The 21,100-nt window shown below is 42.5% G+C and overlaps 1 protein-coding gene across 1 annotated transcript in view; it reads right to left on the bottom strand.

Moving 5' to 3' along the window:
• CDH13 (cadherin 13) overlaps positions 1-21,100 on the bottom strand; it is a 1,218,549-nt gene that overhangs the window by 968,998 nt on the left and 228,451 nt on the right. The window contains exon 2 of the mRNA XM_033942565.1: positions 1,005-1,116. Within this exon, the coding sequence (XP_033798456.1) occupies positions 1,005-1,116 (112 nt within the window). The remainder of the gene's footprint in view (positions 1-1,004; positions 1,117-21,100) is intronic.

Here is a 21,100-nt window from a genome sequence, read left to right on the forward strand (position 1 = left end):
CGCACCTTTGTAAAAGGAGACTTCATTGTTTAACATGTTCTTTAACCAAACTTTTCAAACCACCCTCGTATATGCACGCATTCATAATTTGATTGTGTGTATCCCAGCTTTTTAAATTTGGGACTTAAATATGTATTTAATTCTGGCTAATACATTTCCAAATCATGGACAGGGCTTCTAAAATAACCACCTTTGCCAATCAATGCATTTTATTTTTATTTGAAAAACTTTTTATTGCTTTCATGGAACATTGCAACTACCAACCAACACAATAAATTCAATAACAAGAATCCATCTCCAAACCCCCCACCCCTTCCCGACCACTCTACAGGACCTACGGCGACAAGAGGGCATCCGCTAAAAATCAGGGGCGGGAAATTTCATGGTGACACTAGGAAGTACTTCTTCGCCGAAAGGGTGGTTGACTGTTGGAACGATCTTCCACTTCAGGTAGTTGAGGCCAATAACGTGACTGACTTTAAGAACAAATGGGATCAACATATGGGTTCACTTCAAAGAAGAACTTGGGGGGGAGGGTTATTTGAGTGGGCAGACTTGTTGGGCCGAAGGCCCTTTTCTGCCATCATATTCTATGTTTTTATTGACCCCCTCCACCCCTCCCATCCCACAAAGATACAATAGGCAACCCAAGGAATCATTCCAAAAAACACATAACAAATCAATACATTTTAAATCGATGTGACGTGCACTAAAATTTTTTAAGGTACACAGACAAACTGAATGCACACTAACAACTACACATCCCCAGTACATGCACAGTTTTTCCTAATCAAAAGCACACACACATCATCTATGCCTCTGGTTCTTAAGCCTGTCCCGGGGGACCCCCCCAGCCAGTCAGGTATTCAAGATATCTTTAATGAATATGCACGAGTGAAATTTGCCTACAAAGTAGGTAGTCGGCATGCAAATTTCTCTCATGCATATTCATTAGGGATATCTTGCAAACCCGACTGGCTGCCAAGGAAACGCCCATCACTTACCATTTGCAATCAGCTGGTCCTCGGAAAACTCAGGTGGCTGCTCGATGTAAAGAATCTTTTGCCGAAATCCTGGGATGCATTCTAAATCTTCAGCAAACGCAATCAAGAGCACCTGAGGCAACAAGACGCAAGAACAGACATTTAGCATCAAACAGTTCCACTCTCAAATCAACTTTTTGGATACAATGCTCCATTTTCACTCCCGTTTCATTGCTTGGTTTTGGTTTTTTTTTTTTTGTGGTATTAGTAATGTTTAGCAAACAGTGTCAAAAGCGCATCTCTTTCAAGAACTTCTCATGGGGTGTTTTGGTTGTTGAGAGCATCACAAACACAGACAATGTCATGAAGCACCTATGCAGGGAAGGGCCAGGCTTGCCCAAATCAGGCTGTCTTTAAACCTGGCGAAAGACATGCAAAAAGCCATCAAAGGTGTAAATGCCTTTAAGACAATATTATAATATTACTATCTTTTGGTAGCAGAAATAAATTGAAGTATGAGAACATTCTTTGGCATAGTGATACTATAGAAAAAAAACAATCAGCTCTTAGAATGGCTGAGACAGGCTCAGATAGACAAAGGAATTTATTTAGATTGGATTATTATTATGAAAGAGATATGCCTCGTGCACATTTATGCCATGCAGGTATTTGGCATACTGGTTAGAGCTGCTGTGACCCTGGGCAAGTCACTTAATCCTCCACTGACCCAGGTACACTAGGCCAGTGTTTTTCAACCTTTTTACACCTATGGACCGGCAGAAATAAAAGAATTATTCTGTGGACCGGCATCGGTCCGTGGACCGGCGGTTGAAGAACACTGGGCTAAGTCGTGGGCCAGACCCCGCCCATCTCTACCCAATGTCCACCCCAGACTCCACCCCCATAATAGTACTAATTGCACCTTGCACGTCCAGTGCCTCATCTGGAAGCCTTCCCTCTGACATTGCAACGTCAAAGAGAAGGCTTCTGGTTCAGGCGCAGGATGCCCGTAGGAGCCACTGTCCGTGGCTTTGTGCACTGAATCAGTTAGGAAGAGGGAGCCGGCTCGAAGATAACGCCGCATTGATAGCACCATGAATCGGCGGTTGAAGAACACTGTTTTGGGCCTGATGCATGTGCTGGCCCTTTGGACCGGCAGGAAATTTCTGTGGACCGGCACTGGTCCATGGACCGGTGGTTGAAGAACACTGCACTAGACTGTGAGCCCGCTGGGATAGATAGGGAAAATGCTTGAAATATCATAAGTAAACTGCTTTGAATGTGATTGTAAAACTATAAAAAGGTCGTATACAAGTCCGAATCCCTTTCTCTGTCATTCCACCAATAAGAGCCAACCTCACCAGTGATGTCACAATGGCTTCATTATTCTATACTTGGCTGGCTTCTGATATGGTATTGGAGGAGGATGTGGCACGGTGGTTAGAGCTACAGCCTCAGCACTCTTGAGGTTGTGGGTTCAAACCCCACACTGCTCCTTTTGACCCTGGGCAAATCACTTAATCTTCCAGTGATCCCACTGGGACAGACAGGGATAAATGCTCGAGTACCTCATTGTAAGCTACTTCATACATCTTGTCCAAGCAGTATATCAAATCCCAATCCCTTATTTAAATGTTTCTATCGTATCTCACCTCCCGCCTTTCCTCCAAAGTCTCGAACATATTGAGATCTTTAAGTCTGTCCCTATACACCTTAAGACAAAGACCACCAACTATTTTAGTAGTCTTGTTCAGGACAAATATTAGGAAGTTCTGCTTCACGCAACGAGTGGTGGACACCTGGAATGCTCTCCCAGAAGAGGTTATTGCGGAATCCACCGTTCTAGGATTTAAAAGCAAACTAGACGCACATCTCCTTACGAGAGGCAAAGAGGGATATGGGTGACTAAAATTACGCCAGGTGTACACCTGTCTGGGCCTCCGTGTGTGCGGATCTCCGGACTTGATGGACCGAAGGTCTGATCTGGAGATGGCGCTTCTTATGTTCTTATAATGCCTCATTCCACAGTGCCTCAGAGCCAACCTCATCAGTGATGTTACAATGGAGTAGCAACATTCCAGAATCCCAAAGAGTAACAAAAGATTCTAGAACCCCCAAAGAGTATCAAGATTCCAGGCTGAATCTCAAAGAATAGCAAGATTCCAGAACCCAAAGAGTAGCAACATTCCAGAGCTGAGATTGTGACACGGACAAGAGGACATGGACTGAAGCTAAGGGGGGACAAGTCCAGGACAAATACCAGGAAGTTCTGCTTCACGCAACGAGTGGTGGACACCTGGAATGCTCTCCCAGAGGAGGTTATTGCGGAATCCACCGTTCTAGGATTTAAGGGTAAGTTAGATGTTCATCTCCTTATGAGTGGCATGAAGTGACAGGGTAAGGGTAAGCTAGATGCACTTCTCTTTACGAGAAGCTTAGAGCGATATGGGGACTAAAACTATGCCAGGGTACACCTGGCGGGGCCTCCGCGTGTGCGGATCGCCGGACTTAAGAAGGATATGGCAATACTTGAGAGGGTCCAGAGGAGAGCGACACAAATGATTAAGGGCATGGAAAACCACTGAAAGATTGGAGAGATTGGGGCTCTTCTCCCTGGAAAAGCGGAGACTCAGAGGAGACTCAGAGGAGACATGATAGAGACCTACAAGATCATGAAGGGCATAGAGAGAGTAGAGAGGGACAGATTTTTCAAACTTTCAAAACATAAAAGAACAAGAGGGCATTCGGAAAAGTTGAAAGGGGACAGATTCAAAACGAATGCTAGGAAGTTTTTCTTTACCCAGCGTGTGGTGGACACCTGGAATGCGCTTCCAGAGGACGTAATAGGACAGAGTACGGTACTGGAGTTCAAGAAAGGATTGGACAATTTCCTGCTGGAAAAGGGGATAGAGGGGTATAGATAGAGGATTACTGCACAGGTCCTGGACCTGTTGGGCCACCGCGTGAGCAGACTGCTGGGCACGATGGACCTCAGGTCTGACCCAGCGGAGGCATTGCTTATGTTCTTATGGGAGAGGAGGAGATAGTGGATGCACTGGATGGGCCATTTAGCCTTTATCTGTCATCATGTTTCTGTGTTACTAAAGTTCTGTGACATCACAATGCAGGTGCAAAGAGCCTTAGCCTATAGGAAGAGGAGATGCAAATGTTAAGAGCCTTAGCCAATGCGCTTCCAGAGAGCGTAATAGGGCAGAGTACAGTACTGGGGTTCAAGAAAGGATTGGACAATTTCCTGCTGGAAAAGGGGATAGAGGGGTATAGATAGAGGATTACTGCACAGGTCCTGGACCTGTTGGGCCGCCGCGTGAGCGGACTGCTGGGCACGATGGACCTCGGGTCTGACTCAGTGGAGGCATTGCTTATGTGCTTATGATGGACCTAGGGTCTGTTCCGGAGATGGCGCTTCTTATGTTCACTCCATCCAATTTATATCTTTTTGAAGGTACAGTCTCCAGAATAGTACACAATATTCGCAATGAGGTCTCACAGAGGCATCAATACCTCCTTTTTCCTACTGGCCCTTCCTCTCTCTATGCACCCTAGCATCCTTCTAGCTTTTGTCATCACCTTTTCAACCTGTTCGGCCACCTTAACATCATCGCATACAATCGGTTCATAGACAACCCCGCTAAAGACAAAGGCGTGCGCTGACAACTGAGCACAAGACGGAGGCGCGCGCCAAAGAAAATTACAGTTTTTAGGGGCTCCTACGGGGGGTTTTGTTGGGGAGCCCCCCCCCAGTTTACTTAATAGAGATCGCGCCGGCGTTGTGGGGAGGTTTGGGGGGTTGTAACCCTCCACGTTTTACTGTAAACTTAACTTTTTCCCTAAAAACAGGGAAAAAGTTAAGTTCTCAGTAAAATGTGGGGGGTTACAACCCCCCACACCCCCCACAATGCCCCCACAACACGGCACGATCTCTACTAAGTAAAGTGGGGGGGTTCCCCCCCACGCCCCACCCGTCGGAGCCGTAAAAACAGTACTTTTGTGCGGTGCACGCCTCCGCGCTGTGCTCAATTGTCTGGGTGCGCCTTTGTCCCGGCGCGCTTTTGACCTGACACCCATACAATCACACCCAGGTCCCACTCCTTTTTCTGTGCACAAGTGTCCATAAGTGTTTTAAATGGCAGCGTAAATGCTTGTCTCTAGAAAACAGGCTACAAATAGGCATGTAGGCGATTTTTATTATTTAACATCATCTGGGGCATGGGCAGTGTGTCTGGGAGGGAATGCATGGATGGGAGAACATCGCAGGGGAGGAGACATAGGCATCCTGGGACTGTCGGCCAAGTCTCTTCCCTGAAGAAGCCCTTTCTGGAAACGTCAATCGCTCCTCCTAAACTTACTCGCTCCACTTCATCACCGACGCTGAAACCGTGGATTGAAGACAAAGTTTTATTTTATTTTTCTTTCCAGCTTATGATTTATCTTTAATCTTATCTATTGTTTTGCCTTTTGTCTTTGTTTTGTTCTATTTCTATCATTTAAATTTCTCCAGAATTCTAATGTTCAACGGCTCCCCCTTCTGCTTCTATTCCTTTCTCTCCTCTCTTCTACCTTCCAAAGTATTTAGATCAATGCTGTCTTGTTAAAATGTTTATTTTATTTTTATTTTTCCTCTAACTCTACTTTTCACTTCTCTATTACCCTCCAGGTACTTTAGTCAGATTGTGAGCCTTCGGGACAGTAAGGGAATTTTTCAAGTACCTTTCTTATTTCTAATCTTAATGTATATTTTCTGTAAACCGCTTAGAACCTAACGGATGTAGCGGTATATAAGAAATAAATTACATTACATTACATTACATCTTTCCTGAGCCAAAGGAGTAAGCAAAATCACACACCCCAGAGAATTTGGGGAGTTTACAGCCCATCAGATGTGCCTCCCTGATTGAACTACACTAGATTCTTTTAAGCATTGGGAAGCATTGCCTATCTTGTTATTGGGAAGGGCATGCCGATGCTGCAAGATATTAGTGATTTTTTGTATAAAATTAACTTTATGGCTAATAAATAGGCTCCATTAAGAACAATGAGACATGTTAATAGATTAGTTAATGAAGCTCTTATTTACTGTATAACGTGACACAACCCTAAATTCTTCCTCCTGTGTAACATAGCTTGATTCTGGAGATAACACGAGCTATAAATAGTTTAAATAAATAACCCTCCCCCCCCCCTTTTTTTTTTTTTTTTACAAAACCACAAAAGGGTTTCTTAGTGCAGGCCAGCGTGCTGAATGCTCTGCGCTATTGCCGACACTCGTAGAACTCTATGAGAGTCGGGAGAAGCGCAGAGCATTCAGCGCACCGGCCAGTGCTAGAAACCACTTTTTGCAATTTTGTAGAAAAAAAAAAAAAAAGGGGGGGGGGGTGTTAAGTAAATCTTATGTTCTTATGTAATTCCAGTAATATTAACTGCAATCCTCAGTGACTTTGTATCTCTAAGCCAGTGCTTCTGAATCCAGTCCTAGATGTGCACCTACCTAGAGAATGATAAGGGGACAAATGTTTCTCCGTCCTCACAGGAACTCAATTTCCCCACCCCCATCTCCAGGAGTTTTGTCACTGTCCCTGCCCCATTCCTGCAAGCTCCGTCCTCATCTGCACAAGCCTCAAACACTTTAAAATCATAAGTGTTTGAGGCTTATGCAGATGAGGACGGAGCTTAGGCATTGGTGGAATGAGGCATTATGACATCACAATCTGAGATCTAGAATGTTGCTACTTATGATTTTAAAGTGTTTGAGGCTTGTGCAGATGAGGATGGAGCTTAGGCATTGGTGGAATGAGGCATTATGACATCACAATCTGAGCTCTAGAATGTTGCTACTTATGATTTTAAAGTGTTTGAGGCTTGTGCAGATGAAGATGGAGCTTAGGCATTGGTGGAATGAGGCATTATGACATCACAATCTGAGCTCTAGAATGTTGCTACTTAGGATTTTAAAGTGTTTGAGGCTTATGCAGATGAGGACGGAGCTTAGGCATTGGTGGAATGAGGCATTATGACATCACAATCTGAGCTCTAGAATGTTGCTACGTATGGTTTTAAAGTGTTTGAGGCTTGTGCAGATGAGGACGGAGCTTAGGCATCGGTGGAATGAGGCATTATGACATCACATCTGAGCTCTAAAATGTTGCTACTTATGGTTTTAAAGTGTTTGAGGCTTGTGCAGATGAGGACGGAGCTTAGGCATTGGTGGAATGAGGCATTATGACATCACAATCTGAGCTCTAGAATGTTGCTACTTATGGTTTTAAAGTGTTTGAGGCTTGTACAGATGAGGACGGAGCTTAGGCATTGGTGGAATGGGACATTATGACATCACAATCTGAGCTCTAGAATGTTGCTACTTAGGATTTTAAAGTGTTTGAGGCTTGTGCAGATGAGGACGGAGCTTAGGCATTGGTGGAATGAGGCATTATGACATCACAATCTGAGCTCTAGAATGTTGCTACTTATGGTTTTAAAGTGTTTGAGGCTTGTACAGATGAGGACGGAGCTTAGGCATTGGTGGAATGGGACATTATGACATCACAATCTGAGCTCTAGAATGTTGCTACTTAGGATTTTAAAGTGTTTGAGGCTTGTGCAGATGAGGACGGAGCTTAGGCATTGGTGGAATGAGGCATTATGACATCACAATCTGAGCTCTAGAATGTTGCAACTTATGGTTTTAAAGTGTTTGAGGCTTGTACAGATGAGGACGGAGCTTAGGCATTGGTGGAATGGGGCATTATGACATCACAATCTGAGCTCTAGAATGTTGCTACTTAGGATTTTAAAGAGTTTGAGGCTTGAGCAGATGAGGACAGAGCTTAGGCATTGGTGGATTGAGGCATTATGACATCACAGTCTGAGCTCTAGAATGTTGCTATTTATGATTTTAAAGGGTTTGAAGCTTGTGCAGATGAGGACAGAGCTTGCAGGAATGGGGCAGGGGCAGGAAAAGAACTTGCTGGGACGGGACGGGAAAATGAGACACATAGAGATGCTTAGGGATGTCCAAGACCACTTCCGGTGCAAACCATGCCCACACCAACCTTGGGCATTGGTAGGCATGCTTAGACACTTGCATAGGTACAAGCCTGACACCTATATTGTAGGCGACCTTTGCGACATGGATTTTTTAAAAAAAGTACATCCCGATTGGTGAGTTGATGGTAAGACTTCTACCGCCACCTACAATCGGGACACTGTTTGAAGAATCAGCCCCAAAGAGCTCCCTGCCTACATAATATCAGTGTCTGAGGTCCCCTCCTGTAACATTATACATCAAAACATGAACCAATATACCAGCTATTTTCTCCACCAAGCTGAAAACATTAGGAAGGAAAAAAATGAACATGCAAAAGAAACTGAGGAAGAATCCTAGAAAAGACAAATACTAATCACGCTTACACCTCTGTTGCACATAGATTTCCGATACCATTGTATTTGCTTTGACATCAAAATAATCTTAATAAGAGTATGTGGGAAGTTTAGTTTCACAGCTCCAGACTTGCAGCAAAGCTCAGCACTGGCTAAATGAGGGAAAGCAGCCTCTTCATATTCAGGAAGAATTGCAAGGAGTTAGAATTACTGTGAAATGGAACAGTGTATTCCCAGCTGTGAAGCCAAACATGTTCATTTATTACAACCATTACACAAAATGTCACATTTGTCACCAGACCAAAAGAAAAGGTGGATTTTAATCACATTTCACAAGAAAAAAAAAATTCTTCACCAGTTTTCTTTTTCAGATCGCAAAAATTGCTCTGCTGAAATAAAATGCAAGCACCTCCATGCCTCAATAAGACTTGACTTGCTCTAGAATGTTGCTACTTATGATTTTAAAGAGTTTGAGGCTTGTGCAAATGAGGACGGAGCTTAGGCATTGGTAGAATGAGGCATTATGACATCACATCTGAGCTCTAGAATGTTGCTACTTATGATTTTAAAGAGTTTGAGGCTTGAGCAGATGAGGACAGAGCTTAGGCATTGGTGGATTGAGGCATTATGACATCACAGTCTGAGCTCTAGAATGTTGCTATTTATGATTTTAAAGGGTTTGAAGCTTGTGCAGATGAGGACAGAGCTTGCAGGAATGGGGCAGGGGCAGGAAAAGAACTTGCTGGGACGGGACGGGAAAATGAGACACATAGAGATGCTTAGGGATGTCCAAGACCACTTCCGGTGCAAACCATGCCCACACCAACCTTGGGCATTGGTAGGCATGCTTAGACACTTGCATAGGTACAAGCCTGACACCTATATTGTAGGCGACCTTTGCGACATGGATTTTTTAAAAAAAGTACATCCCGATTGGTGAGTTGATGGTAAGACTTCTACCGCCACCTACAATCGGGACACTGTTTGAAGAATCAGCCCCAAAGAGCTCCCTGCCTACATAATATCAGTGTCTGAGGTCCCCTCCTGTAACATTATACATCAAAACATGAACCAATATACCAGCTATTTTCTCCACCAAGCTGAAAACATTAGGAAGGAAAAAAATGAACATGCAAAAGAAACTGAGGAAGAATCCTAGAAAAGACAAATACTAATCACGCTTACACCTCTGTTGCACATAGATTTCCGATACCATTGTATTTGCTTTGACATCAAAATAATCTTAATAAGAGTATGTGGGAAGTTTAGTTTCACAGCTCCAGACTTGCAGCAAAGCTCAGCACTGGCTAAATGAGGGAAAGCAGCCTCTTCATATTCAGGAAGAATTGCAAGGAGTTAGAATTACTGTGAAATGGAACAGTGTATTCCCAGCTGTGAAGCCAAACATGTTCATTTATTACAACCATTACACAAAATGTCACATTTGTCACCAGACCAAAAGAAAAGGTGGATTTTAATCACATTTCACAAGAAAAAAAAAATTCTTCACCAGTTTTCTTTTTCAGATCGCAAAAATTGCTCTGCTGAAATAAAATGCAAGCACCTCCATGCCTCAATAAGACTTGACTTGCTCTAGAATGTTGCTACTTATGATTTTAAAGAGTTTGAGGCTTGTGCAAATGAGGACGGAGCTTAGGCATTGGTAGAATGAGGCATTATGACATCACATCTGAGCTCTAGAATGTTGCTACTTATGATTTTAAAGAGTTTGAGGCTTGTGCAGATGAGGACGGAGCTTAGGCATTGGTGGAATGAGGTATTATGACATCACAATCTGAGCTCTAGAATGTTGCTACTTATGGTTTTAAAGTGTTTGAGGCTTGTGCAGATGAGGACGGAGCTTAGGCATTGGTGGAATGAGGCATTATGACATCACAATCTGAGCTCTAGAATGTTGCTACTTATGGTTTTAAAGTGTTTGAGGCTTGTACAGATGAGGACGGAGCTTAGGCATTGGTGGAATGGGACATTATGACATCACAATCTGAGCTCTAGAATGTTGCTACTTAGGATTTTAAAGTGTTTGAGGCTTGTGCAGATGAGGACGGAGCTTAGGCATTGGTGGAATGAGGCATTATGACATCACAATCTGAGCTCTAGAATGTTGCTACTTATGGTTTTAAAGTGTTTGAGGCTTGTGCAGATAAGGACGGAGCTTAGGCATTGGTGGAATGAGGCATTATGACATCACAATCTGAGCTCTAGAATGTTGCAACTTATGGTTTTAAAGTGTTTGAGGCTTGTACAGATGAGGACGGAGCTTAGGCATTGGTGGAATGGGGCATTATGACATCACAATCTGAGCTCTAGAATGTTGCTACTTAGGATTTTAAAGTGTTTGAGGCTTGTGCAGATGAGGACGGAGCTTAGGGATTGGTAGAATGAGGCATTATGACATCACAGTCTGAGCTCTAGAATTTTGCTACTTATAATTTTAATGTGTTTGAGGCTTGTGCAGATGAAGGCGGTGTTAGGCATTATGACATCACAATCTGAGCTCTAGAATGTTGCTACTTATGATTTTAAAGAGTTTGAGGCTTGTGCAGATGAGGACGGAGCTTAGGCATTGGTGGAATGAGGTATTATGACATCACAATCTGAGCTCTAGAATGTTGCTACTTATGGTTTTAAAGTGTTTGAGGCTTGTGCAGATGAGGACGGAGCTTAGGCATTGGTGGAATGAGGCATTATGACATCACAATCTGAGCTCTAGAATGTTGCTACTTATGGTTTTAAAGTGTTTGAGGCTTGTACAGATGAGGACGGAGCTTAGGCATTGGTGGAATAGGGCATTATGACATCACAATCTGAGCTCTAGAATGTTGCTACTTAGGATTTTAAAGTGTTTGAGGCTTGTGCAGATGAGGACGGAGCTTAGGGATTGGTGGAATGAGACATTATGACATCACAGTCTGAGCTCTAGAATTTTGCTACTTATAATTTTAATGTGTTTGAGGCTTGTGCAGATGAAGGCGGAGTTAGGCATTATGACATCACAATCTGAGCTTTGGAATGTTGCTACTTATAGTTTTAAAGCGTTTGAGGCTTGTGCAGATGAGGGTGGAGCTTAGGCATGTGAGAGCACCTATGTGAGATGGCCCCAAAAACCCACTTATCTTAAGCTTATTTTATAAAGGCCCCCCACCATTCTTCATCTCAGTAACACCAAGGGGTAATTCACTAGAGGCCATCTAAAGCTAGTCCCAGAGTTGATGCTAAGAGCGCAAAGTTCGGTGCTGAGCTCTGCGTGCCCGTCGGAGATGCTCTCACAAATAAATCGATAAATCAGCTGAAAAGCATCAATAATTGGGTGATAGCAATCAATTGATGTTGATTGGCATTCGTAAAAAATTTGCACGTGCGTCTAGGCGTGCTATGCTATAATGTTCAGTTCAGGGTCTAACTTCAGCATAACATAAAAATCGGATTCTATACCTCATAACCATTAAGTTCTATGCGTTTTACAAAAAGTTAAAATAAAGACATACAATTGAATACAAAATGTCAATTACCCAGAAACCTAGAAAACAAACACATTTTTAATTGTTTCCTAAAATGTAAGTAAGAGATGGAAGTTGACTGTGTCTGATTTCAAGAATGTCTGGGATAGTCACGTGGGATCTCTTAGAGAGAGGAAGAGACAAACTAGATGAACCAGTTGGCCTTTATCTGCTATCATGTTTCTACGTTTCTATAACCATAAAGCTCTATGAAGTCACAATGCAGGTGTAAAGAGCCTTAGCCAATAGGAAGAGGAGATGCAAATGTTAAGAGCCTTAGATAATAGGGAGAGGAGGAGATAGTGGATGCTGCAGATGGGCCATTTGGCCTTTATCTGCCGTCATGTTTCTATGTTTCTATGAGATAATGGTTACTGTGGATGGGCAGAATGGATGGGCCATTTGGCCTTTTATCTGTCCTCATGTTTCTATAACCATAAAGCTCTATGACCTCACAATGCAGGTGTAAAGAGCCTTACCCAATAGGAAGAGGAGATGCAAATGTTAAGAGCCTTAGACAATAGGGAGAGGAGAAGATAGTGGATGCTCTGAATGGGCCACTTGGCCTTTATCTGCCATCATGTTTCTACGTTTCTATAACTAGCAATTTTCTGAGGTACAATCGTAATAATTAATAAATATATGTTAAATACGTATTGTAGAATGTAGTTAATAGCAGGGAAACATTCAGGCCATATATACAAAAACAGAAACACTTTATTGAAATATGATAGTATGCATCCGGTTCATTTGAAAACTAGCATTCCTTTTGCTCAGTTTCTTAGATACCGACGCATTTGTAACACCAAAGAAAAATTTGTACAAGAAGCAAAAATATTAGAACAAAGACTGTTGTCAAGAGACTACCCAGAGACTATAGTGAAGAAAGCCAAAAAATGAGCTTTACACAATCCTAGGGAAATGTTGTTAGACTATAAGAAATCTCAACCAGAAGAAACAATAATCCCATGTGTAATTAAACAAACTCGTATGTCACCGCAAATAATTAAGAAATATAAAAGACATCTTCCACTACTGAAAACTCTCCCTTGCTTTGAAAATAAGCGATTTATTTTTTCCCAGTCAAGAAATAAGAATCTGAGTGACCTGTTATGTCATACTTCTAAAGAAAAATTTATAGATGAAGATTTAAACACCTTATATGGACACAGGCCATGTGGCCACTGCTCAAATTGCAACATAATGGCTACTGTTTCTAATTTTATTAATCCTACTGATGGTAAGAACTATGTTTTACATCACCTGTCTTCATGTCAATCTATAAATATTGTTTATGCAATTCAATGTCCATGCGACCTATTATATATAGGCCAAACATCCCGGACTTTAACTGTAAGAATAACTGAACATAAAAGTTGTTTTAACACCCGTAAATTAACAGCTCCCATAGTTGCTCATTGCATCCAATTTGGTCATAAATTTGAAAACTTGAAATGTTGTGTAATTGAGAAATTGCCTTTCACCCAGAGAAGAGGAGATATCAGAAGAGTGTTGTGGCAAAAGGAGCAACAGTGGATTAATAGATTACAGACTTTGGAACCGTTGGGTCTAAATACAGTACACGAATGGCAACCTTTTTTCTGAAATTGAATATTATCACTGAACTTGTCAATTTATGATCATTTAGTGGTTTTGTTATATGCCGTTGTTTAGCCTATCACGCATCATGTTTTGTGATGACGTCATGACGCCCGGTTCGTTTTGTTTTTATTCGAGCCGGGCGCGTCTCACAGTCCCAGCACCATTTTGAGAGGAGCCGGCTTCACTACCATTGGATTGTAAGAAGCAAGGAGACATTTGAAGATGGCATATGTCCCCTGAAGTAGCCCTTTCCAGGCGAAACAGAAAGCCTTTTCTGTTGGGATTAGGAGTTGAAAGCCTCTTTTGAAATTTCACACCTTCAGATGAGTGTATTCCTTCCTTAATTAAGATTTTGTGCTCCATGCCTCCAAAAACTACTTACATAAGTGAAACTGAGCTGTGGCCCTCGCTATTAATTTAGTTAAGTTTGGGATTCTGGTCTTCAGTGTTTGACACAAATAACACATGGAATTTCGTGTTCACAGCTGTCACTATATTTTTAAAAAAGCTTTTGAAAAAAAACACGACTCTGTATGAATGGAAATGAGTGATTTATCTACTTATTTATATGTATGCGGAGTTTTTTTAGAAACCCATGATGATGTGTTGAGGGCTGGGTACTTGTGTAGTCCCAACCTTCCACAATTGAGGTTTATTTTTCTCCGTTTTATTATGATTTTTCATACAGTTTATGTTATGTCAGCACCTTTTGTATATATGGCCTGAATGTTTCCCTGCTATTAACTATATTCTACGTTTCTATAACCATAAAGCTCTATGACATCACAATGCAGGTGTAAAGAGCCTTAGCCTGTAGGGAGAGGAGGAGATATTGGATGCTGCGGATGGGAAAATTGGATGGGCCATTTGGCCTTTATCTGCCATCATGTTTCTGTAGCTTAAAGTCCTTGCCCCGTGTAGCTGCTTGATAAGAAAGAAGGCCTAGCTGAAGAGGGGGCATGGCAAACTTGTGTGTGGATTTATAGAATTCACCCAAAGTGCACCATGGTTGGGCATCAGTATTTACACTGCTTGTAGCTGGTTTAAGTATCGCACCCAGAAGTTAGGCAAGAGATCCATGCCAAATACTTTTCTATAAAGGGCGCACTCCCTTTTTAGAATAGCGCTTAGGCCCCAATTCCATAAACAGTATCTAAAAATTAGGCACCAAGGAACGCAACATATAGCAGATGCCAATCTTCAGTTAGGCACCGTTTATAGAATCATGCCTAGTGGTGCCTAAATTAGGCTTAGGTGCTGGTAGGCGTCAAACCCTTAGGTACCTTCTATTTAGGCCAGGTCTTTCTTGGCATAAATATTGGCACTTAAGTCCTATTTATTTATTTATTTTCAACTTTATTCTAAGTTCTAGAAACACAGAGCTAGATCGCAAGGAAAACAAAATGAGCATCTATCAATGTTAGAAAGAAAAGATATAAATGAGAGCTTAATCTCTTTCTTAGACTGCTATATGAGTGGGGAGATGGCCTAAAAATAAGAGGGGAAATAAAAGGAGAAACGGCTACTACAGCATTATCCAGCCAATATTAATAAACTATCAAAAGTTCTAACCTTTAGATAAAGCCTTCAACTCTATAAACGCTTTTAGATGCTCAGGCTGAAAAAACCCCACATATTTTAAACCTAAATATTTCACAATACACTTGAACAGATAAGGCAACAAAAAGGTAGCTCCTAATCTCCTTGTTCCTTCTCTAAGAAGCAAAAATTGTTTTCTTCTCTCTTGACTGGGGGTTGCCGTACAATGAGAGGCTAGAGAAACTGGGCCTCTTGTCCCTTGAGAAGAGAAGACTGAGAGGGGACATGATCAAAACATCCAAGATATTGAAGGGAATTGACTTAGTAGAGAAAGAGAGACTGTTCACCCTCTCCAAGGTGAAGAGAACGAGAGCGCACTCGCTGAAGTTAGGAGGGAAAAGATTCCGTACAAATGCAAGGAATTTTTTCTTCACCCAGAGAGTGGTAGAAACCTGGAATGTTCTTCCGGAGGCTGTTATAACACCCTTCAGGGATTCAAGACAAGGTTGGATACGTTCCTACTGGAACAAAACATCCGCAAGTAAGGCTAGACTCTAATAGGGCACTGGTCTTTGACCTAAGGGCCACCGCGTGAGCGGACTGCTGGGCACGATGGACCACTGGTCTGACCCAGCAGCGTCAATTCTTATGTTCTTATGGAAACAACCACACACGTTGCCAATAGACTAAGGTTCCAAAGTTCTTAAAGTAAATCCTCACGATGGCATTTAGATTTTGCTCAAACACAAAGCCAACTATTAAAGTCGCGTGTTCAGAGATTTGCCCAAGTCCAATTTATTTGCCTATGTAGAAAACATGCCCGAGATCCACCCACGATCCACCCTTAACCACGGTCACTTTCTGATAGGCGCCCATCTGAAACCAGTAGGCACCCAACTAGCAACTAATTTTAATTTATGCCAATTATTGAGCCAATTAAGCTTGTTATCAGCACTGATTAAGCTAATTAAAAATTTAAGTTAGGCAAGCTGATTTAGGTGCCTAACTTTAGGCATCTTTTATAGAATCTGGGCCTTAGTGCTGAAATATTTCAGCACTGAATATATAGAAGTCCCTCGTAAGTGTGAATTCAATATTGGCAACTGTGTGCGCAATTGTTAAGAACATAAGATTTGTCTTACTGGGACAGACTGAAGGTCCATCAAGCCCAGTATCCTGTTTCCAACAGTGGCCAACCCAGGGCCCAAGTTCCTGACAGAAACCCAAAGAGTAGCAACATTCCAGAGCTGAGCTTGTGATGTCATAATGCCTCATTCCACCAATGCCTAAGAGCCAACCTCATCAGTGATGTCACAATGGCTTGATTGTCCTATACTTGGCACACATAAGAACATAAGAATTATCATACTGGGACAGACTGAAGGTCCATCAAGCCCAGCATCCTGTATCCAACAGTGGCCAACCCAGGTCCCGAGAATCTAGCTAGATCCCAAGTAATAAAAGAGGTTTTATGCTGCTTATCCTAAGAACAAGCAGTGGATCTCCCCAAGTCATCTCAATAGTGGCATTTGGACTTTCCTTTTAGGAATTTAACTGTTGTATAGACTCAAATATAAACTGAGAATTTTGAACCAAAAAAAAGCCCTAAAAATGGGGGTCTCAGTTTATATTCAGGTTAGTGCTGACCCGCCCCACTCCCAAACCTGTCGCAGGGCTCTGCCGGTCTTGCCGTGAGACCTGGTGGTCCAGAGGTGGGCTAGGACAGGAGAGATCCTGTCCATCTCCTGACCCGGCCGACTCTACTAACCTTTACCTCCTTCCCCCTCTCCAGTATACTTTTAAAATCCTTGGTGGTCCAGCAGTGGGCTGGGACAGCGGGGATCCCTCCTGCACCCATCCAATTCTAAGAATTTTTACCTCCCTCCCGTTTCCCCAGCGTACCTTTAGAATCCCTGGTGGTCCAGGGATGAACTGCGGCAGGAGCAACCTTCCTTTACTCACGACAGCCAATCAACTAGCAGCTCTGCACAGGTAGGAGTGACCTTCCTTCACTCCTGCCTATGCAGAGCTGCTAGCTGGTTGGCTGCTGTGAGTTCTTGCGGTCCCGCAAGAACTTGCAGCAACCAATCAGCTAGCAGCTCTGTATGGCAGCAGTGAAGGAAGGTTGCTCCTGCCATGGTTTACCGCTGGACCACCAGGGATTCTGAAGGTACGCAGGGGAGGTGGGAGGGAGGTAAAAATTCTTAGTATTGGCTGGGACAGGAGGCGGGAGGGATCTCTGCTGTCCCAGTCCACTGCTGGACCACAAGGATTTATGGTAGGCCCGGAGGAGGCCTGTAAGGAGGGAGGGAAGACAAGATACAGAACCTGGCAGGTCAGGGAGGGAGTGGGGCTGGGTTCAAAGACTGGCAGGGGAGGGAGTAAGGGAGCTGGATGCAGAGACTGGCATAGCAGGAAGGGAGGGGGGACTAGGTGCAGAGCCTGGCAGGACAGGGCAAGGCAAGGCACTGCATTTGAATATTAACCCCCCCTCCCCAGTTTATATTCGAGTCAACCATTTTTCCTCCTTTTGAGGGGGGGGGAAGGTTACCTCGGTGTACATTTGAGTTGGTTTATATTCGAGTATATATGGTAAACTTTTTTTTTTTAACCCCGCTAAGCTAACTGATTTTACCACATTCTCTGCCAACAAATTCCAGAGTTTAATTACACATTGTGTGAAGAAATATTTTCTCCGGTTTGTTTTAAATCTACCACTTAGTAGCTTCATCGCATGCCCCTTAGTCCTAGTGAACAAGCGATTTACATCTACTGTATTCCCTTTCCACTCCACTCAGCATTTTATAGACTTCTGTCATATCACTCCTGAACCGTCTCTTCTCCAAGCTGAAGAGCCCTAGCCCGTTCCTCATAGGGAAGATGCCCCAAACCTCTTATCATTTTCATCACCCTTCTCTGTACCTTTTCTAATTCCGATATATCTTTTTTGAGATACGGCGACCAGAATTATTATAGAATATCAGTGTAAGTGCCCAGGCACGAGCACTTACGTTAGCTCAATGACTGAAAGCAGTTAGGTGCATAAATGCTAGACTTCTATAAGATGTGTGCATTAGTATGAGGCATGCCACTGACTTGCCCCTTCCCCTCCCGAGTCCACACCCCCTTGCAGTTGAACGCTACACGTATTTTGGCCCCGATGCCAGAAAATAGGCGGCTGCAGGCATCCTTCCGACACCTAATTTAATTGGTTTAATTGCCTTTAAGTGATACAGAAACCGACCACATTGTTTAAAGGCAAGTAAAATCGCATTTAAAAAATAGATAGGCACCAAAATCCTATCTACGGAGGCGTGGTTAACACCAGAATTGACCTTAGTTGCTGGTAGGCACCTCCGTAGATGGGATTCAAGTCAAAGATAGGCGCCGGAAATGTATGCCTTCAAACCCTGGCCTACATTTCCAGCGTCTATATTTTATCTGGCCGTGATTCTGCAACCAGCGCTTGATTGACATGTGACCAGCCGATACCAGCGCCAGTTGCAAAATCTGGCCCTTTGTGACTGTACACAATGTACAGAATCCTGACCAGGAGCAGTTATGAACATAAGTGCTATTTGAGAATTTTATTCTCTTTGCAATGCCAGAAATAGAAAAGCAATACAATTTTGCAAAGTAGAAAATATTGGTGGCAAGCCTTAGCAGCACCAGTGAGATTGAAGCAAGACGGAGTCTTGGAAAATGATAGCAGATGAATATAAATTAGCCATTTGTAAGGCTAAAAAGGCTTATTTTGCTCAGTTGTTATTGAAAGCTCCTAATAGATCCAGGAATGTTTTTACATTGACTAAAATTTGATTACTGACTCTCAAGGTACCTTGCAATATTCATCTTCTCAATTGAGTTGTGAAACATTATCTGATTTTTTTTTTCATGAGAAGATGGTAAAAATCCGTTTGACTTTTGATCAGCAGAATGAAACACTCATCTCTAATGGTATATCTTCTCCAGCTTTGGAATATTGCAGTCAGGAGAGATTGAGTGGGCCACATCTTAAATCTGTTGAATACTATTTTGTTGGATGAAAGAAACATGGAAACACGACGGCAAATAAAGGCCAAATGGCCCATCCAGAGCATCCACTATCTCCTCCTCTCCCTATTGGCTAAGGCTCTTAACATTTGCATTTTCTCTTCCTATAGGCTAGGGCTCTTTACACCTGCATTGTGATGTCATAGAACTTTATGGTTATAGAAACATGATGGCAGATAAAGGCCAAATGGCTCATCCAGAGCATCCACTATCTCCTCCTCTCCCTATTGGCTAAGGCTCTTAACATTTGCATTTCCTCTTCCTATAGGTTAGGGCTCTTTACACCTGCATTGTGATGTCATAGAACTTTATGGTTATAGAAACATGATGGCAGATAAAGGCCAAATGGCTCATCCAGAGCATCCACTATCTCCTCCTCTCCCTATTGGCTAAGGCTCTTTACACCTGCATTGTGGCCCTGGGCAAGTCACTCAGTCCTCCATAGCTCCAGGTACGTTAGCTAGATTGTGAGCCCACCGGGACAAATAGGGAAAATACTTGAGTACCTGATTGTACATACCGCTTAAATAAACCTTGATATGTGGTATATAAAAACCTAATAAACTTGAAAAAAAACAACTTGAAAACTTGATGTTATAGAACTTACAGCATTCCTAAACCCTTGGAGAAAAGCAGACCTGTGCAGAAACCAGCACTTTCTAAAGCAAGCAGACCATCCCTGGAACCATGTGTTTCTCTTCTCTTCAGCCCATCACTGGAACATGTGCATAGCTGTACCATGCGGTCTTCTCTCCAACTACCACCAAGGCCTGCATCATATAATCCCTTCCTGAGGAAGCACACATATCGCGAAATTCGAGTCAAAGGGAGCACTTGTATTTCATGGCTTCCAGGAGTCTTTTAAAATTTTGCACAAGCACTTTATAACGCTGAGCTGCCTGTCACGTGACCTTCGAATGCAAACCAACCACCATAAAAGATAAGTCTATTTAAGTCTTTACTAACAAGTTTATTTATAAGGATATTAGGTGGTACAGACAATAATGGTGCTATGATGGTCTGATGGCAGCCTGTGTTTTGTTTTATGCACTTGAACAGTTAAGGTTGTGGGTCTGAGCACTATTTAAATGAATATTAAAAAAAATTTATATTGTGATATATAAGTAGCAATATAGAAACATAGAAATATGAAGGCAGATAAAGGCCAAATGGACCATCCAGAGCATCCACTATCTCCTCCTCTCCCTATTGGCTAAGGCTCCTAACATTTGCATTAGAGAATGACACGGTGACAAAATTCATCACCGTTCCCGTTCCCGCGGATAACCGCGAGAAATAATCCCATGTCATTTTCTAGTGTCTATTTCAACCTCGGTCCTTCTACACCAGCATTCTTCAAAGCAAAGCTTATGGGTCAGTGGTTGTGCCCAATTATACTCTGATTCTTCCCTCTCTCCTTAAAGAATGACATGAAGATGGTTTCCCGCGGTTATCCGCGGGGACGGGAACAGTGATGAATTTTGTCACCGTGTCATTCTCTAATTTGCATCTCCTCTCCCTATTGGCTAAGGCTCTTTACACCTGCATTGTGAGGTCATAGAGCTTTAGTAACATAGAAACATGACGGCAGATAAAGGCCAAATGGCCCATCCACAACTTCCGCTATCTCCTCCTTTTCACGTGCCTGTCCCATGCTATCTTGTCTTCATTCCCTTAGCTCAATTTGTTTATTGAATTTTTAATGGAACAAACAAAACCAAGAGAGAATACATTGAAATTGTGCTATCATATAAAGCATAGAAAAATATTGATTCATAGTACAATATACCATCAAATCAGGAATATCTTATCAGGATCAAGTATTAGATAGTATACAAATATATATTACATTAGGGGGTCCTTTAATTAAGGTGCACTAACCGATTTAGCACATGTTAAAGATTAATGCGTGCTAAATGCTAAGATGCCCATAGGAATATTATGGATATCTTAGCATTTAGCATGCACTAACTTTAGCGCATGCTAAATCGGTGAGCATACTATAAA

Source organism: Geotrypetes seraphini, chromosome 4, assembly GCF_902459505.1.
Source record: "Geotrypetes seraphini chromosome 4, aGeoSer1.1, whole genome shotgun sequence".
Lineage (NCBI taxonomy): Eukaryota > Metazoa > Chordata > Amphibia > Gymnophiona > Dermophiidae > Geotrypetes > Geotrypetes seraphini.